This window comes from Anser anser (genome assembly GCF_964211835.1).
Source record: "Anser anser genome assembly, chromosome: 1".
NCBI lineage: Eukaryota > Metazoa > Chordata > Aves > Anseriformes > Anatidae > Anser > Anser anser.
The window spans coordinates 27,159,005-27,173,673 of record NC_139720.1 but is presented as its reverse complement, the minus strand read 5'-3'; the positions used below and the strand labels follow the sequence as shown (position 1 = coordinate 27,173,673).

The window sequence follows — 14,669 nt, the reverse complement described above, 5'->3', positions numbered from 1 at the left end:
AGATATAGAAGAGGGTGGATGGGGAACAGTGTTTTTAGTTTGTTTTTAGTTTCTCACTGCTCTAGTCTGTTAGAAATAGGTAATAAAATACATTACTCTCCCTATGCTGAGTCTGTTTTGCCCATGATGATAATTGTTGAGTGATCTCCCTGTCCTTATCTCAACCTTTGAGCTTTTTCCATCATGTTTTCTCCCTGTTCTTCTAAGAAGGGGGAGTGAGAGAGCAAATGTGGTGGAGGTGAGCTGCCTACTGATGTGAAACCACTGCAGTTGGTGTCATGTAGATCAATAATAGGTGTGTCAGTTGCTGCTGGAGTTAACAAAACCTAAAGAAGCTGGAGATCTTCACAGCAGAGGTGATGGGTAGCCTGCCCGTGGTTTTAGGAGGGAGCTGATGTTTCAAGAGGCAAAATAAATTCCTTTTGGTGGTTGTTGAATTGTGCAGATTAACTGCATATTCACTCAGAGGTTTCTAGTAGCACCTTAACTGCCTTAAACTTTGTGAACTCCTAAAAAAAAACTTTCAGTATCGTGACAGAGCAGCGTACTTGGACAGTAAGGCAGAGTTTAATGAACTAAACAAAAACCTTAGCCACCTTTGAGGACGATGGAGGTTGCTCTGCGTGTCCTCTGGAGACTGGGATACGTAAGATCAGTTGCCTCACCGTGGTGGAGATGGGCGAGACCTCCCCTGCTGAAAGCAGCCTCCCAGTCTGACGCCGCAGGAGGACCTCGCAGGTGTGATGGGTTCCTTTTCCTTTCCTAGAGTTTTTCCTCTGGAAAAGGGGATTTAACTCAAAGTTAAATGTTTTTTGTAAACAAGGGAGAATAAAGATTTCCGTAGGAGTGGATCAGGAGTAAAGCGTGTATACAAATCTGCCTCTGTTAGTAGCTCACGCTTTCCTGCCTGCACCATTCTAAAGCAGAAATTTACATCCGTATAGAAATTTAACATTTCCCTTTTTAGCTTTATCAAAAATCAAGCTATTCTTTAATGTTTAGACTTATGCCCTGACAAAATAAAATAATATATGTATATTCTTTTTGTGTAGTAGTAAATCGAGAAATAAGAAATACCTGCTCAAAGAGTGGTAAGGGCTGAGGAGCACATCCCTTTCTCTGGAAGACATGAACATAGAGCAGAGAGCTTTGAACAACATATATATTTGCTGCTGTAAATATTTCATGCTGGCTTGTGGAGAAATATATGGAAGTTATATTGAATGTAATGCTTGAACAATGTCTTGTGAACATTGTGAGCAGATCGTGACAATGATAATTCTTACAGATTTCCTGTGACATTCTCTGTCTGCTAATTTACATAATCTGAACAGCTGTATGAGATAGATAGACTTCAAATAGGCAGAGATGAAATTCGTTAACCCTTCTTTGTAGAAGAAACCAATAGCAGGACTCGGGTTAGGAAACAGAAATCCCATGTTTTGCTGGCCGGCTCACTTAACTGTGAGGTTACGGCCATACAAAAGCAGAAGAGAGGATACAGGTTTTAATACTTTCTCAAAGTCATTTTGCTGCAAGTTTTAGATAGAGTTGATAAAGAATTTCAGTGAAGGTCTTTCAGTAGTCTGTCAAGTGTCACTTTCCCCACAACCTAAAGCACTGACCTGGCAAACATAACGCGAACCACCAGGAGTGTTATGAAATCCTTGCACAGATACCGCAGGGGTTATTTGGGCTTTTCAACAAGGTACGTGCGTCAGTGTAATGAGAACTTGGCTGCCGGCCTGGGCTCCCTGACACCTTCAAGGATGTCATTGGAAGGCCCTGAGCTTTGTCACCTTCCCTGGAAACAATGCTGTGGGGAGTTCGGATTTGCTCATCAGAGCAAAACTTATTCTTAGGCCACTGCACATTAACACTAAGGGTTTTGTTCCAGAGATTGATGTTTGAAGGTGCTGAGAGGCTTAGGTACATAATGGACACGTTTCCTCTGTGAACTTGCCTGGGTCACTTGAAAGCTGATCCAGAAGGCTTGCTTCGCTCCACACACAACAGCTTTTTGTCAAGCTGGTACAGCCGAAGGAGGCGTTACCAGCTCTAAATAGTCAAAATAACTACTTCAGTTCTGGGAATAGCCACACTGTGGGCCTCGTCAGAGGATCTGTGCCACAGCCCTTACAGCTCTGTGGCCAGAAGTAATTTGGACAGGTCTTCATGGTGCTGAGCACCCATGCACATGAGTGGAAATCTTAATTGCGATTGAACAGCCAGGTCATTATTTCAGGTGCTTAAGAACAGATGGAGGACACCTGGTTAGTCGCTGCCTAAGGGTTGCTCTGAGTCACCGTGCTCCCGTGTCCTGTCTGTCAGCGGAGAGACCAGAAGCTGCCTGTTACAGAGCGTGTTGTGAGATGTCTCACTCCAGGGCACGGCCTCTCCCATGGCTCTGTTCCAGGGATGAAACACAGTAAAACGCTCCCAAAAGCCTGGTGGGACTAAGTGTTCTCAGGGTGTGTGCTGAATACAAAGAGTCTGTTTGACAAACGGGGTGGAGAGCCGTGGAAAAGCTGAGGAGCATTTTGTGCCAACGGAGGTGGCCACCAGAGGAGCTCGGTGTGCCTTGGAGGTGCCCCCAGCCCTCCGTATGAGGACAAGGAGATGGGGCTCAATACAGCCCCGTGCTGTACAGGGTCCATACTGTCATCGCTGGGCACACACGTTGTGTGAGCTTGGGGTTGCATGAGTTTAGGGTTGTGTGAACTTGGGGCTGCGCTCCCCGTCCCCAAGAGCAGAGGACTTGGTGTGGCAGTGGGCAGCTGCAGCTCCAACTCATACCTTGCTTTCCAGTCTACTCTTAGGGCAGCTGTGACCCCAGCCGATGGCTGGCTGGCCCCCGAATGATTTAAGCTGTTGAGATGCTCTGGTGTAAGGTGCTGCAAGCATTAGACTTTACCCGATTTCCCAGCCTGCCGGCCACAGTGACACGGCGCATTCCGCAAAATGCACAAACCCCCCTAGCAGGCAGAGCAGTGGGAGTGTTTGGTAACAGTTAATCTGCAGAAGATCAGAAATGGGGGGGTTGCTTTTCTTTAAGTGCTTTGCCTAATGGATTTGTGCGTGTTCCCTTTCTTCTTGGCCTCTAGCAGCGCTTATCGGCGCTTGCCATGTAAGTAGCTGCAGATGCTTGCTCAGGGAGATTTATTAGAAACCTTCGAATTTTTACCCCCTCCAGACTGCCTTTCTTATAGATGACCCCCGATGTCTGCAGGCTTCCAAACATCAGCTTACTGTTTCGCTGCACTTGCCAGCACAAGGCATGGAAATGCCTTTTGTCTGCAGTAGGACTGGAAGGAGTCAGCTTAGGTCTTTGTTTCTACATTTTAACGTTTTGAAATTACTGAATGTCAGAAAAGATATGTCCAATGCACTCAAAAATGCACTTGCAGAGGCTAAGAAATGCTAAATCTAGATGGTTTAAAAGAATAAAAAATAAAGAAAATATTTTTTGGTTGCTAGGGTGCTTTTTATCAATGGGATCAATGTGGTTTGGGATTTTTCTTTTTATTTAAATGTGTGACTTATTATGGTTAGAGCATTGCTACAGTGTATTTTGACAATAGATTTAAGTAAATCAGACAGTTGGCCAGCGCCACGTGAAAAATATGTTTGAAGTGTAGATTGGCCCAGGAATTTAATTTTTCTTTGAGGGAAAAATAATGAAGAGGGTTAGTGATGGAAACTCATGATTATTCTTTATTGAATATGCCATAAATGGCATTTACTAGGACATTTGTCCCAGAAATTTATTCTGCATGACGCGTTTGCAAAGAAACACTTTGCATCTTGTGCAGCCGAGTAGAGAAGGGCGAATTCACGGCAGATATTTCAGTGCTGGCATTAAAAGCACGGGGCAGGAGGCGGGGGGGGGTTTATCATCGGGGAGGGAAATACACGTCGGCTTCTTTGTCTTCTGCATTTTGTGACAAAGGAATTCCCATTTGAATCGCCGTGCTCCATCCGAGCCCCCTGCGAGCCTCTGGTTAGCAGCAGTCAGTCTTTGCAGTGTCCTGACGTCATCCAGTGTATGCATGAGCTATGCTATTGTCTTACTGAGAGCAGGGGCTGGGGATTGCAGTATCTGGTGGCTGCTACCTATTTCTGCCTCCCGCTATCACGGGAGGGACGCCGGTCTTCCCTTATCTCTTGGATTTAAAACAGAAGCTCCTGCCTTTGGCCGCCTGAAGAAGGACCTTTGGTGGCAAGGAAAAGCTGTCTGCAGCGTGGGGCAGAGGAGGGGAGAAGAGAAGAGAGGAGAGGAGAGTCTGGCAGCTTGGATAGCTTGGACTGCATTGTCTGGCTTCATGACCCCTGCTGTGTAGCAGTCTCATCCCTGCTCTCATACACTCCCTCCGTCTTCCTCTCTTTTTTATTCTCTCCTTTTTAAAATAGCAGCATCTGGGGCCAGCCATGTTTGGCACTGAGTCTTCACGTAAGTAAATGCATCCCGCTTGCATCCTTTTTCTCTTTGAACAGGGCTGGCGGTCTCGTTGTTGTATCCGGCGCTTGCGTTCCCTGTGCTGAGAGCTGCGGTGCCCAGCCTGTTTATGAAGGGGCGAGAGGTGCTGGAGGGAGGTATCTCCCTCCTGGCTGCGGCTGCATCCTCCGTGCCGGCATCACTGGGTTCGGGCCGCCGAAGGATGCGGGGATAAAGGCAGTTTCACTCGGACGTGGTATCGATAAGATCGCGTCTGTCAATGATCTGTAGTTGCAGCCGCGCGGATGAATGCAGTGCTCAGATGAGATGCTGAGGGGATGAGATTGCTGCAGCATTAGATGGGCTAGAGCCGAGGAAGGATGGTTTAATCTGAAGGGAAAAACAATCTCGATCGCTTTGGTTTTGCTTCGGGGAGAAGGGAGGCTCTCCTGGGATCCTTCCTGTGGCTGGAGAATTAAATGAGTTAAGTCGAATTCTAAATATTGGGAGTATTTCTCAATTTCTAAATGGGTGAAAAATCCAAAACAACAGCATTGTTTGTTGGTTTCTTCCTGGTCTTTGTGCTGGAGGACCTTAGCTGAGCCTGCTGTATAGAAGCAATGTAGGCACATGCCATGGGAAGCAGGCAGGTTTCGCTTCAACGGGAACAGCAATTAGCTCCTGGCTAAGCTGCTCGAGGATGAAGACAGCGTTTTTGTGTAAATGCTGTTTTTGGTGTGGCTGTGTGGGGCGACCTGCCTTATCCAGTGATTATCTGCCGACTGGAAAACGCCGAATGTTTGCTTTTTGCAGAAATAACACTGCGGGCTGCAAGCGTTTCTGAGCCGAATGCGAAGCAGCGGCTTGCTCCCAGTGTTACAGCAGGCGGGGTGGTGGCACGGCCCTGCGCCGTGGGACTGGGACCCGTTCTGCAGCTCGGCTGCTGCTGAGCAGCGGTGGGAGCCCGGGGACACCTCGGGATCACCTCCTGCCGCCTGTCACAGCCTGCTCCCCAAGGGGTGACTGCTCCCCGTGCTGGGCGGCAGCTCCCCACCTCCTCCCGCACAAAGCCCGGCCAAGGTCAGGCAGAATGGAAGCAAAATTTGCTCCGGGGTTGCTTTTGTTCTGAGAATCGTCTCTCACGCGTTGCTGCAAACCCCTTCGAAGCCCTCGGTCGGCAGAATACGAGCAGAAATGCCCGGCGTGGTGTTTGCAGCTGGTGCCGCGGCCAAATTTATGAGCAGCCTGCGTGTGCGTCTGGGTGTGTGCCCGCGCAAAGTGCTTGTTAGCACGCTGTGAGATAAAATCAGCCCTGCACCTGCCCTCCTGCGGGCACTGCCTGCTGCAGGCGTGGGAAGCCGAAAGCGGTCGGTGTTCGTTTCCCGGCTCCCCTCCCGCATTGCCAAGTGCACCGATAAATGGCGTGCTGGCACGGCGGGCGCAGAGGTGCAGCCGCCCCCGTGCTGACTGGTTGGTACCGACAACAGCTGGGGCTGCTTCTGTTTCCATGGCTCCCACCTGAGTGAATTTAGAAAAGCGAGGTGGGAGCTGCTGTAACATCCCCTACAGCTCCCCAGGAGGGTCCAGCAGCGTTTATTTACCCTCAGAAGGATTTATGTACAGCACGAGCGGGTGCTCTGGCTGGGGCAGGCTGCACACCCAGCGCTGCTGCCGTGCCAGGAACCAGAGGGTTTGCTTTCAGAGAAAGAGAATTGAATGGGAACTAATTTGGGCAAAACAGAGTCAAAATGAGGGCTTTTTGGCCTCCCCTCTGCTCCTGCCTTCATATTGCTGAGCTGTCGAGTGGCAGGTGCGGCCACGTGAGGGTTAACATTTCTGTCCTGCCAGCGCCGTGCTGGGTCCACTGGGCAGACCTGCATAATGCTGAAGTAAATTAATAAAAGTCAGCCTCATCTGGTCCTTGAAAACACTACAGAAGCCATTGCTGCAGCTGCCCAAAAAGCATGAAATGAGCAGATTACAGCCTCTTCATCCTGCTGGTTGCAGTTAGCATTTAGGAGCTGAGGCTTTCACATTTCTGTACTCTTTTTCTCTGATTAAAAAGCAAAACCAAACAACAAGCAAGGAAAACCATCGCTTCATCCTTCAGCTTCAATGTGGAGCAGATCCCGGTTTAGATCCTTTATTCTGTCACTCATTCACACAAATACTTTAAAGGCCAAACACGCTCCCCCTCAGCAACTCTGTTTTTGCTTTTTCCTTTTAACGGCAGCGAGGAGGGCGGCGGGAGATAGTGCGAGGGCAGTGCAGAGACACAGACGTGTGCTTATCTCTTCCTGGCCGCTGGGAAAGACAAACACGGGGCAGCGCCGACGTGACGGGGGAAGCCGGGACGCGATGTACGAGCAGATGCTAACCCTGCGGCACGCTGCGAGCTGGGGAAGAGCGAAGGAAAATGTCCGTGCAGGGAGCCGGGCCGTGGTGTGGCAGCTCCCGCACAGTCGGGCTCAGTCTTTTCCATCGATCACGTGCCCTCCTGGTGAGCCCCACGGAAGGCACGCGGGGTGGACGTCGTTCATCCCCAGTGCCTCTGTTCTCATCCGCCTCCGCCCCGTGAGGTGCCGGGCACGTGGCAGGGGCCGAGCTGGCCGCCCGTGCCGCCTCTCCCGCTGACCTGACAGGTGGATCCGCTTCCCCAGGTCGTTTCAGAGTCTGTAGAAGGGGAAACTCTGATTAAAAATCGAGTTGAGAGTGAGATCTCTTTTGGACGGGAAATGTTGTGGCACTGTGTCAGCGCTCCACCAAGCCTGGGGAGCACGAACAACGTGGCGCGGCGCTGGGCTGGGAAGAGCTGGGCCCTGACAGAAGGAGGCCGGGGAGAAGAGGATAACAACCCCCAGGGCCAGCACACCTCCCTTGTCTGACTCCCGCTTGTAGGCCTATGTGAGAGACACCACAGGCACAAATTAAACTGACATGGGAGAGGAAGCACATCTGGTGGGGCTCGGCAGTCCCGGGGGAGGTTGGGGCGATGCGGCTCTGCGAAATCTCTCCCTGTGATGCCAAGGAGCTTGGCAGAGTGCGGTTTGGAGCCCACAGAGCCAGCAACGAGGTGCTCGAAGAGCTGGTTTCATGCCTGCCCGAGGATTTGCACCGCGTGTGCTTCAGGTAGCGCAGACAGAATAACTCAGCGGGAGGCTGCGGGGAGGGAATTACACGCCCCAGCGCTGCTGGAAGGCTGCAAGTGCGCTGTGAGAGACCGAGGTGATGTTTTCATGCTGCTGGGTTTGCTCCTGCTGTAGTATTTTAACCTAGCAGCAATGCTAACCTGTGAAGGTTAGAGGGGAAGAGGGGTTTGTCTGGTCTGGTCTGTTCGAGGAGATGCTCGTCGTGGTTGCCTGCCTGGTAGCTCAGCAGGTCCTCTCAGACAAGCGGAGAGGATGGGAGAGCTGGCCAAAGGCAGGAGAAACGCCAAACTGAAGGGCACACGAGCAGTGTGGTGCTGGAGGCCGCGCTCCATGGAGAGGTGGGCAGGTGGGGGCTGCAGTGAACAGGCTGGAAAGAGACCGTGGGAGGGCCACCAGGGTGATCAGGGGGTGGAAGCACCTCTCTAGTAGTAAGAGGCTCAGAGAGCTGGAGCTGGTCAGCCTGGGGGAGAGAAGGCTCAGGGGGATCTCGTCAGTGTCTATAAATACCTCGGGGGAGGGTACAAAGCGGATGGAGCCAGGCGCTTTTCTGTGGTGCCCAGTGCCAGGACAAGAGGCAATGGGCACAAACTGGCACACAGGAGGTTCCCTCTGAGGACCAGGCAGCACTTCTGTATGTGTGGGTGACTGGCACTGGCACAGGCTGCCCAGAGAAGTCGTAGAGTCTCCTCCTTGGAGATCTTCAAACGCCACCCAGACGTGGTCCTTGGCAGCCAGCTCTGGGTGTCCCCGCTTGGGCAGGGGGTTGGACTGGGTGACCTCCAGAGGTCCCTGCCAACCTCAGCCGTGCTGTGGTTCTGTGATCTCCGTAGGGAAATGGAAACCCTGCCCGCTTGCACTGCCTTCTAGTCCATCTTTTCACAAAGTGCTTTCGTCACTGGGCTTTTTTATTCTTTTTCCAAACTCCCAGCCAGGATGCATTAACAGGGAACGGTCGCACCAAGATAATTGATTTTATAGCATCAGGAGAGCAGTCCTATAAAACCCTGCGTAAGAGCAGCCATCAACACTGAGAAATGAGAGACCGCAGTGCTGGATATTAAGAGCAATTTCTACTAGCTCAAAAGAGACAATCTCTGTGAAGTGGATGGCCAAGTGCTGGACGAAAGGTGATGTCCTCCATTCATTAGAGGGTGGGATGCCCGGAACCCAGCTCCACAGCTTCATGGGATGCTGGGGGTGGGTGCTGCCGTCCTGGGCCAGTGTGCCTGCCTCTTCTCACCAACCCGGCCCACGAGGGAGCTAATGGCAGTTTGAATTCACTGCATAGAGGTGTTTTCAAGCATGCAGCTGTTTGGAAAGTTTAGGTGTGCATTGCCCTTTCTTCCTTCCCAAAGAAAAGTGCTGGGGTGAATGGAGACATCTTGCAGGCTGGATTTGACTCATGTACCTGACAGTCTCAGACCATCTGGCTCTTGTAGCCCTCAGTCCCCTTTCCTGTCCCATTGGTTTGGAGGTTGCAAGGGTCTGATGGAAAGTTACTGAACGCAAGTCTTATCTCCAGTGCAATTAGCACGTGAATTTCTGCACCGGGGAAGAAATCTGAAGGTATGCCCCCCTCCCCCTTTTTTTTTTCTTCTCCAGATTGTTTAATTACTAGATCCTTGCCATAACTAAAATCATAAGCTATAATCAATAGAGAGTTCCTTGATTGGTTAAAAGTGACAAAAGATTTTTCAAATTAAAGGCAAAAATCACAGAAGAATTTGTGTTGAAGGGACCAGCACCTCCTTCAAAGCAGGACCGACTTCCAGCCTACATCTAAAGACAGATACCAGCTCAGTCCATCTGCTTGTTTGCAAAATGATGGGAGATCAAAACAAGCTTCAACTTTGACCGGTTTGATTTACAGAACCAGAAACAGGGATAAATCTTTAAGCCCAAGGACAGTTGAAAAGGTTATTGGAGTCCCTTCGGGCCACATGACCCAGATGGGAAGTACAGTACATGCAGAGGGGACGATGGCCTATAATTTGAGCTAGTGTAGAAGCACTGGAGTTTTATGTATTTGGGGGGTAATTAGTGTCAATGCCCAGCTAAAAAAAATGACTTGCAGAACAATTAAGCCCTTTGTTTTCATCTTAACTAGAAGAGCCTGCTCATCACTGAAGCACCAGGAAAAGGTCTAGGACGTGCTATGAAAAGAGTATTGGAGATTCAGGGAGACAGAGTATTGCAAGTTTCAGGATGAGCAGGTATCTTTCCTCTTTGGTGAAACACTGGTGCAAACAACTGAAACACTGGTACGCCTCTGGTTAGAACCTTTCATATGAAGGTGGCTATCTGTAACAAGAGCTGAAAGAACCTTAGAAATGCCATTATGTTCCTTATTGCAAAGGATAGGGCACTGAGCCTCTGTAATAGGGAATTAAGCTGTAAAACTACAGAGAAAAACACTTGCTACTCAGAATCCAGTGTAGCTCAGTGGAAAATTGGCTGGCTTTGGTGTGTTTGACCAAGGAGGAGCTTATGCTAAGAGATGAAATTATGATGCTCAGAAACCAGGAATGTGAGTGGACCCATGTTATATCTAGACCAAGAAATGTGCCATTGCTTCCCAGCATTATGTGGAAAGTATTTTAGGAGTCCTAAGACTCTTTGTGGATTCATCTTGAATCGACATCTTGAGGTATTCAAGTGTTTTGATCAGTACATGGGAATTAGAAGAGAAATTCTTGTGGGACTCGAAGGCAGTGGTACAAAATTAGAGTCAGATATGTATGACCTCCTTCAAGAAATCCAGTGGCTGGGACGATCTTTCCTCAGTGCACTGAAATGAAGGATGCTGAGGTGACCCTCAAAGTGTGCCAGACAGTGGTTCAGCCTAGAGGAGGAGCCCAGAATGAAGCTGTACAAAACTGGTGAGCTTTTCGGAGGAATTATGTAGTTGCAGTGGGGACTTTTCCCATTTGTATAACCCTTAAATAGCTTTTATAAGGAATTGATGGAACAGGGAAGAAGGATAGGAGAGCAGTGGGAATGAGCTCTGGAAGAATATGACTTGTGCTCAAAAGGTCTGTAGCTTAAGATGCCCTGAGAAGGCTTTGAAGATGCCAGTGGAAAGATTGTCCATCTCCCTTTGCCTCTCCTCTCATGTTTAACATGGCATCGTTAGCCCAGTGATTTTGCATCTAGAATGAGAATATGATTTCATGCATGTCATTGTGCCAGCAAATGCTGGTTTAGATTTTGTTGCGAGGACTGAGTCTTGGAAAGCTGCTGCGAGTGTGGATTTCCTGCTGTACTCATCTGAACGTGGAAGTACCCGTCCTGTGGTGCGTCGAGGACTTCTAAGAGGGTATGGTCTTACGCAAGTGCAGCAAAAGGAAAACGTACTCAGTTACAGATGGCAGTAGAAAAAGGGGATCACATATTCTTCACTTTACATATTTGCTGCATTTTTTAAAAGTAGCAAGGGATCATATGATGAGGACACCACTAGAAAGAGAATTACAAGGAGAAGGGCATGTATTACAGCTCCGCGGAGCATGGGAAATGGCAGCTGAATCTATCTCTAAGATCACTGCTGCAAGAACAGGGAAAATGCTGTAAGGAGACAGCATCCCAAGCAGAACCCGAACTGCAGAAATCCCTGGCTTGCCGATACTTACCATGAGTCACACTGATTCTCAACCAGCTTAGCGCGAGGAAAAAGCTGCTGGTCACAAATGTAAAAACAAACAAACAAAAAGGTGTTATAATTAGTAATACTGAAGCATGACAGAAAGAAATATTTAATTGCCTTCATTACGTTTAGTTGCCTTCATTACTGGCATTAGCGAGGTACCCAAGGCTGTCTCCCAGTGGTAGCAAACTGTGCTGCTGTGTTTGCGCAGGTGTAATAAACAGTCACTCAAATCAGCAGATGGATGCTAAAATACATTCAAGCTTTGATTTAGACTATCAAAGAGAATGCATCAGAAATACAGAATTATTTGGTAAAGAAACATGTCAAGTTGTGCGTGAAGATCCCATGCTGTTCTTTGTTGTCCAGAAGGAAACAAAACCAAACACTTCAGCTAAAAAGCCCTAGAAATTTTACAGGCAGTGAGCGGAGGTGGAGGTCTGCGAGAGGGTTAAGTAAGCCAGGGAAAGTGTTCCTGTAGCTCGGCAGCATATATCAGCCTGGTTATTCTCTGCTTGCGTGGTCCGCAGCGATAACTGCAGATAAGCTGTTATTATTATGTGCAGAGCGAAGAGGGTGATAATCAGGCTGCCTGCACAGATGGATGGAAAAAAGCTCCGAATGGTGGAAATGAGCAGACAGATACAAAAGCAGCAAGATCTGAGCTGTAAACGTCTTATTCAAGAGTGGAAGTTCCCCCAGGAAACCACCCAAATGTGAGAGGCCTTGTGCATGCAGATTATACGGGGGGATACGGTGTCCCTTTTTAACAGCAGCAGAATGGTTTCTGTAGCAGTACAAGCGGGAACGTATCCCTGCAAGATCTCTGACTTACCAGTGATTTCGTTCTGAGGCTTCATGAACGTAATGACTGCACAAGGAGATGGCTCTGGGATGAAAGAATCCTCAAGTGCATAAAATAAGACACAGATAGCACCATCTTTACAGTTTACAGCTTATCATCCTTACAGATGTACAGTTGCCATGCTGTCATGGGACTAGTGGGTCTTGCCCTAGCCCGTAAGGATACAAGAGCTACAGTGACCAGGAGATTTAATTGCCTACCCAGGATAAAGCACTGCCGATCTGTCCATGCAGAGAGGGGTGCCAGAAAGAACGGGTTTCCAAAGGCCTTCACACTAGACATTTTTCTAGAGTTATCTTTGTAGGTATAAATATTTGGGGTTCTTGCTTTGCGCGGGTACACCTGCACGTCACAGCAGGTGTCCTCGCTGTGGGCATTGCGAGTCACAGCCCGCAGTGACACCTCTCAATGCAAAGAGACGTTAGGTTGGTCTTCTGGGGGCACTGCATGCCTGCTAAAGCCTTACTGTCTCTGTGGGTCCTGGCTGCTTTTCAGCGATGAACGAAGCTGTGGATTCAGTGCCCTGTGCTGCAGGAGTTCGCCGAGCTACGTGTCTGGCATTTAGCTAGGCTGGGCCCCGTTTGTGTGTCTGTAGTGACGTTCGCTTATTTCCTCCATAAAATAAAGACTGTATATATAGCCACACAGAACTATGTAAAAAGACAAGAAGAAAAGGCTCACGTTGGGACTTGCCATGCTTAATAGTGTCCCCTCAAACACGAACGCTTCCCTGGGGAACAAAGCAACGTGCGTCTGGAAGCTGGCCTGTCAGCACAGCCACCATCCCTGCAGCCTAATGGTACCTACACATTTTCAGTTATTTCAGAATATTATTTTTTCAGAGATCTGCATGAGAGCCTGAAACCATCTCCCCACACAGTCTGCGACTGCTGACGTGAAGCCGTGATCTCACTGCTTCTCTCCAGGAACTGGAAACCCAGTCCCATAGCAGCCCAGCGGCAGGAAGCTACTCTCGTTGTTCCCATCTATGTGGAGCCAGAAGTCTAAATGTGCCTGGAAGCTGAAGTAGCCTCACATCTCCAGCAGCACTGCAGTCAGAGCGACAGGAGAGGGCTGAAGGTATCTCGGGGGTGGCACGGGCAAGGCTGTGCTGCCCTGTGCAGAGGAAGAGGGGGGGCATGCTGCCAGGCTGCCTTCCAGAAGTGAGAACTTCATCTCTGAAAATCAGCTGCTAGAGCTTATTGATTGCTTCGAGTGTTCATTTGTTTGTTTTTATGAAGTTGGCTAAAAGCTGGCCAGTAGTCCTGTCTTTACGTCAGTTCAGTCTAGAAGTACCTAGCAAAATAATTATTTTGCTAGGAAATAATTATTGGGCCGTGCTTCTGTGTTCTAGCATCCAAACCCACAGAATTGGTCGGATTAAATGATTTAGAAGAAGAAAATGAGGATGACCAGTCAAATAATAGTAAAAGTTTTTGGTGGATATATTCAGACTGATATTTAATGAAAATAAACTTCTTATCAGCAATCTGAGACACTAAACTATAAAATAATAGCTGAATGAGATAACCATGATATGGCAATTCTGTTACAAGAAATAGTTTAGAACACTTTCAAAGAATCAGCATAATTCACCATAATAAAAAATCACCATAATAAAATCACTTATTTTCCAGCACGGCATTTGCTTTCATTCTTTGCAAGGAGAATGGAGTGCTAGTGATGAGTGAAAGTAGAGTTGGCTTCCTTTTTCTTTATAAAGTTGCTTTTTTCCAGGGCCTCATACCTGAGCCCAAGGCCAAGCATGGCCTTCAGGGATTGAAGTTATATCTGATTGCTTCTCTGGAAGTGATTTCGCACCAGTTAGTGCAGGAGGCTAATGTCCAAAAATAAGCCAACAGCAGCAGTTGGCGTATGGTCGGAGTCACAGTAGTCACGTCTCAGCACTGTCCATTTGCTGCTGGCCCCCATTTCTTTGGAACACCGCATCAATATGGTATCGAGCAATGAAAGACTTGTCCTAAATGGGTGTCAAAAACCTTTGTGCTGGGCTCTTAAGAGCTTAGGGTGATTGATGTGATCAGTCTTTTCTGTGATTACTCTTCTCAGAAATTGTAGGTGATCCCTTAGAAGGTTTGTCTGTAACTGTCCTTCCTTAGGTTTAAATAAAAGTGTGATTTTTTTTAACAAGGTTAATTAAGCTGATACAAAAAAGAAAAAAACTATGTAGATTCTCAATTAGGACTAGATTGAGTTAACAAGGTGTAGGTTTAAGGTTAATTGAAATAAGCTTTCTTAGCTGAAATAAGAATGTCTGTGAACTATATTGCATAAAAAATGTGGGTGCAGACAGGTCAAAGTACTTAAAAGTAACATTTATATAAAAATGGTGACACGGTTTCTTGGTTTTGTTTTTAGTAACTTTCCTAACACTTCTTGTAGCTTTTAGAAACTCCAAATGAAATATCGGCTTGTTTGTTATACTCTCAGGTTTCTTAACATGCATGAATGACCTTTGATAAAGGGTTTGAAGTTCACATCTGCCGAAGACGAACTACAGTTTCCAAGCGTAACAAATGGATAACTTTGTTTTCTTTGATCTTGTGTCCATGCAGC

The 14,669-nt window shown here is 48.0% G+C and overlaps 1 protein-coding gene across 4 annotated transcripts in view; it reads left to right on the top strand.

Annotated features, from left to right (window-relative positions):
- The window catches only part of ST7 (suppression of tumorigenicity 7), a 145,950-nt gene that overhangs the window by 35,374 nt on the left and 95,907 nt on the right, over window positions 1-14,669 (top strand). The window contains exon 1 of one of the 4 annotated variants that reach the window (XM_083851156.1): window positions 3,964-4,450. The exons of 2 other annotated variants lie outside the window; for them this stretch is intronic. In XM_083851156.1, the coding sequence (XP_083707282.1) occupies window positions 4,429-4,450 (22 nt within the window). In that variant the 5' untranslated portion in view covers window positions 3,964-4,428. Of the gene's footprint in view, window positions 1-3,963; window positions 4,451-14,669 lie in introns of those variants that run through there. One more of the 4 variants, XM_083851158.1, reaches the window with a different exon arrangement.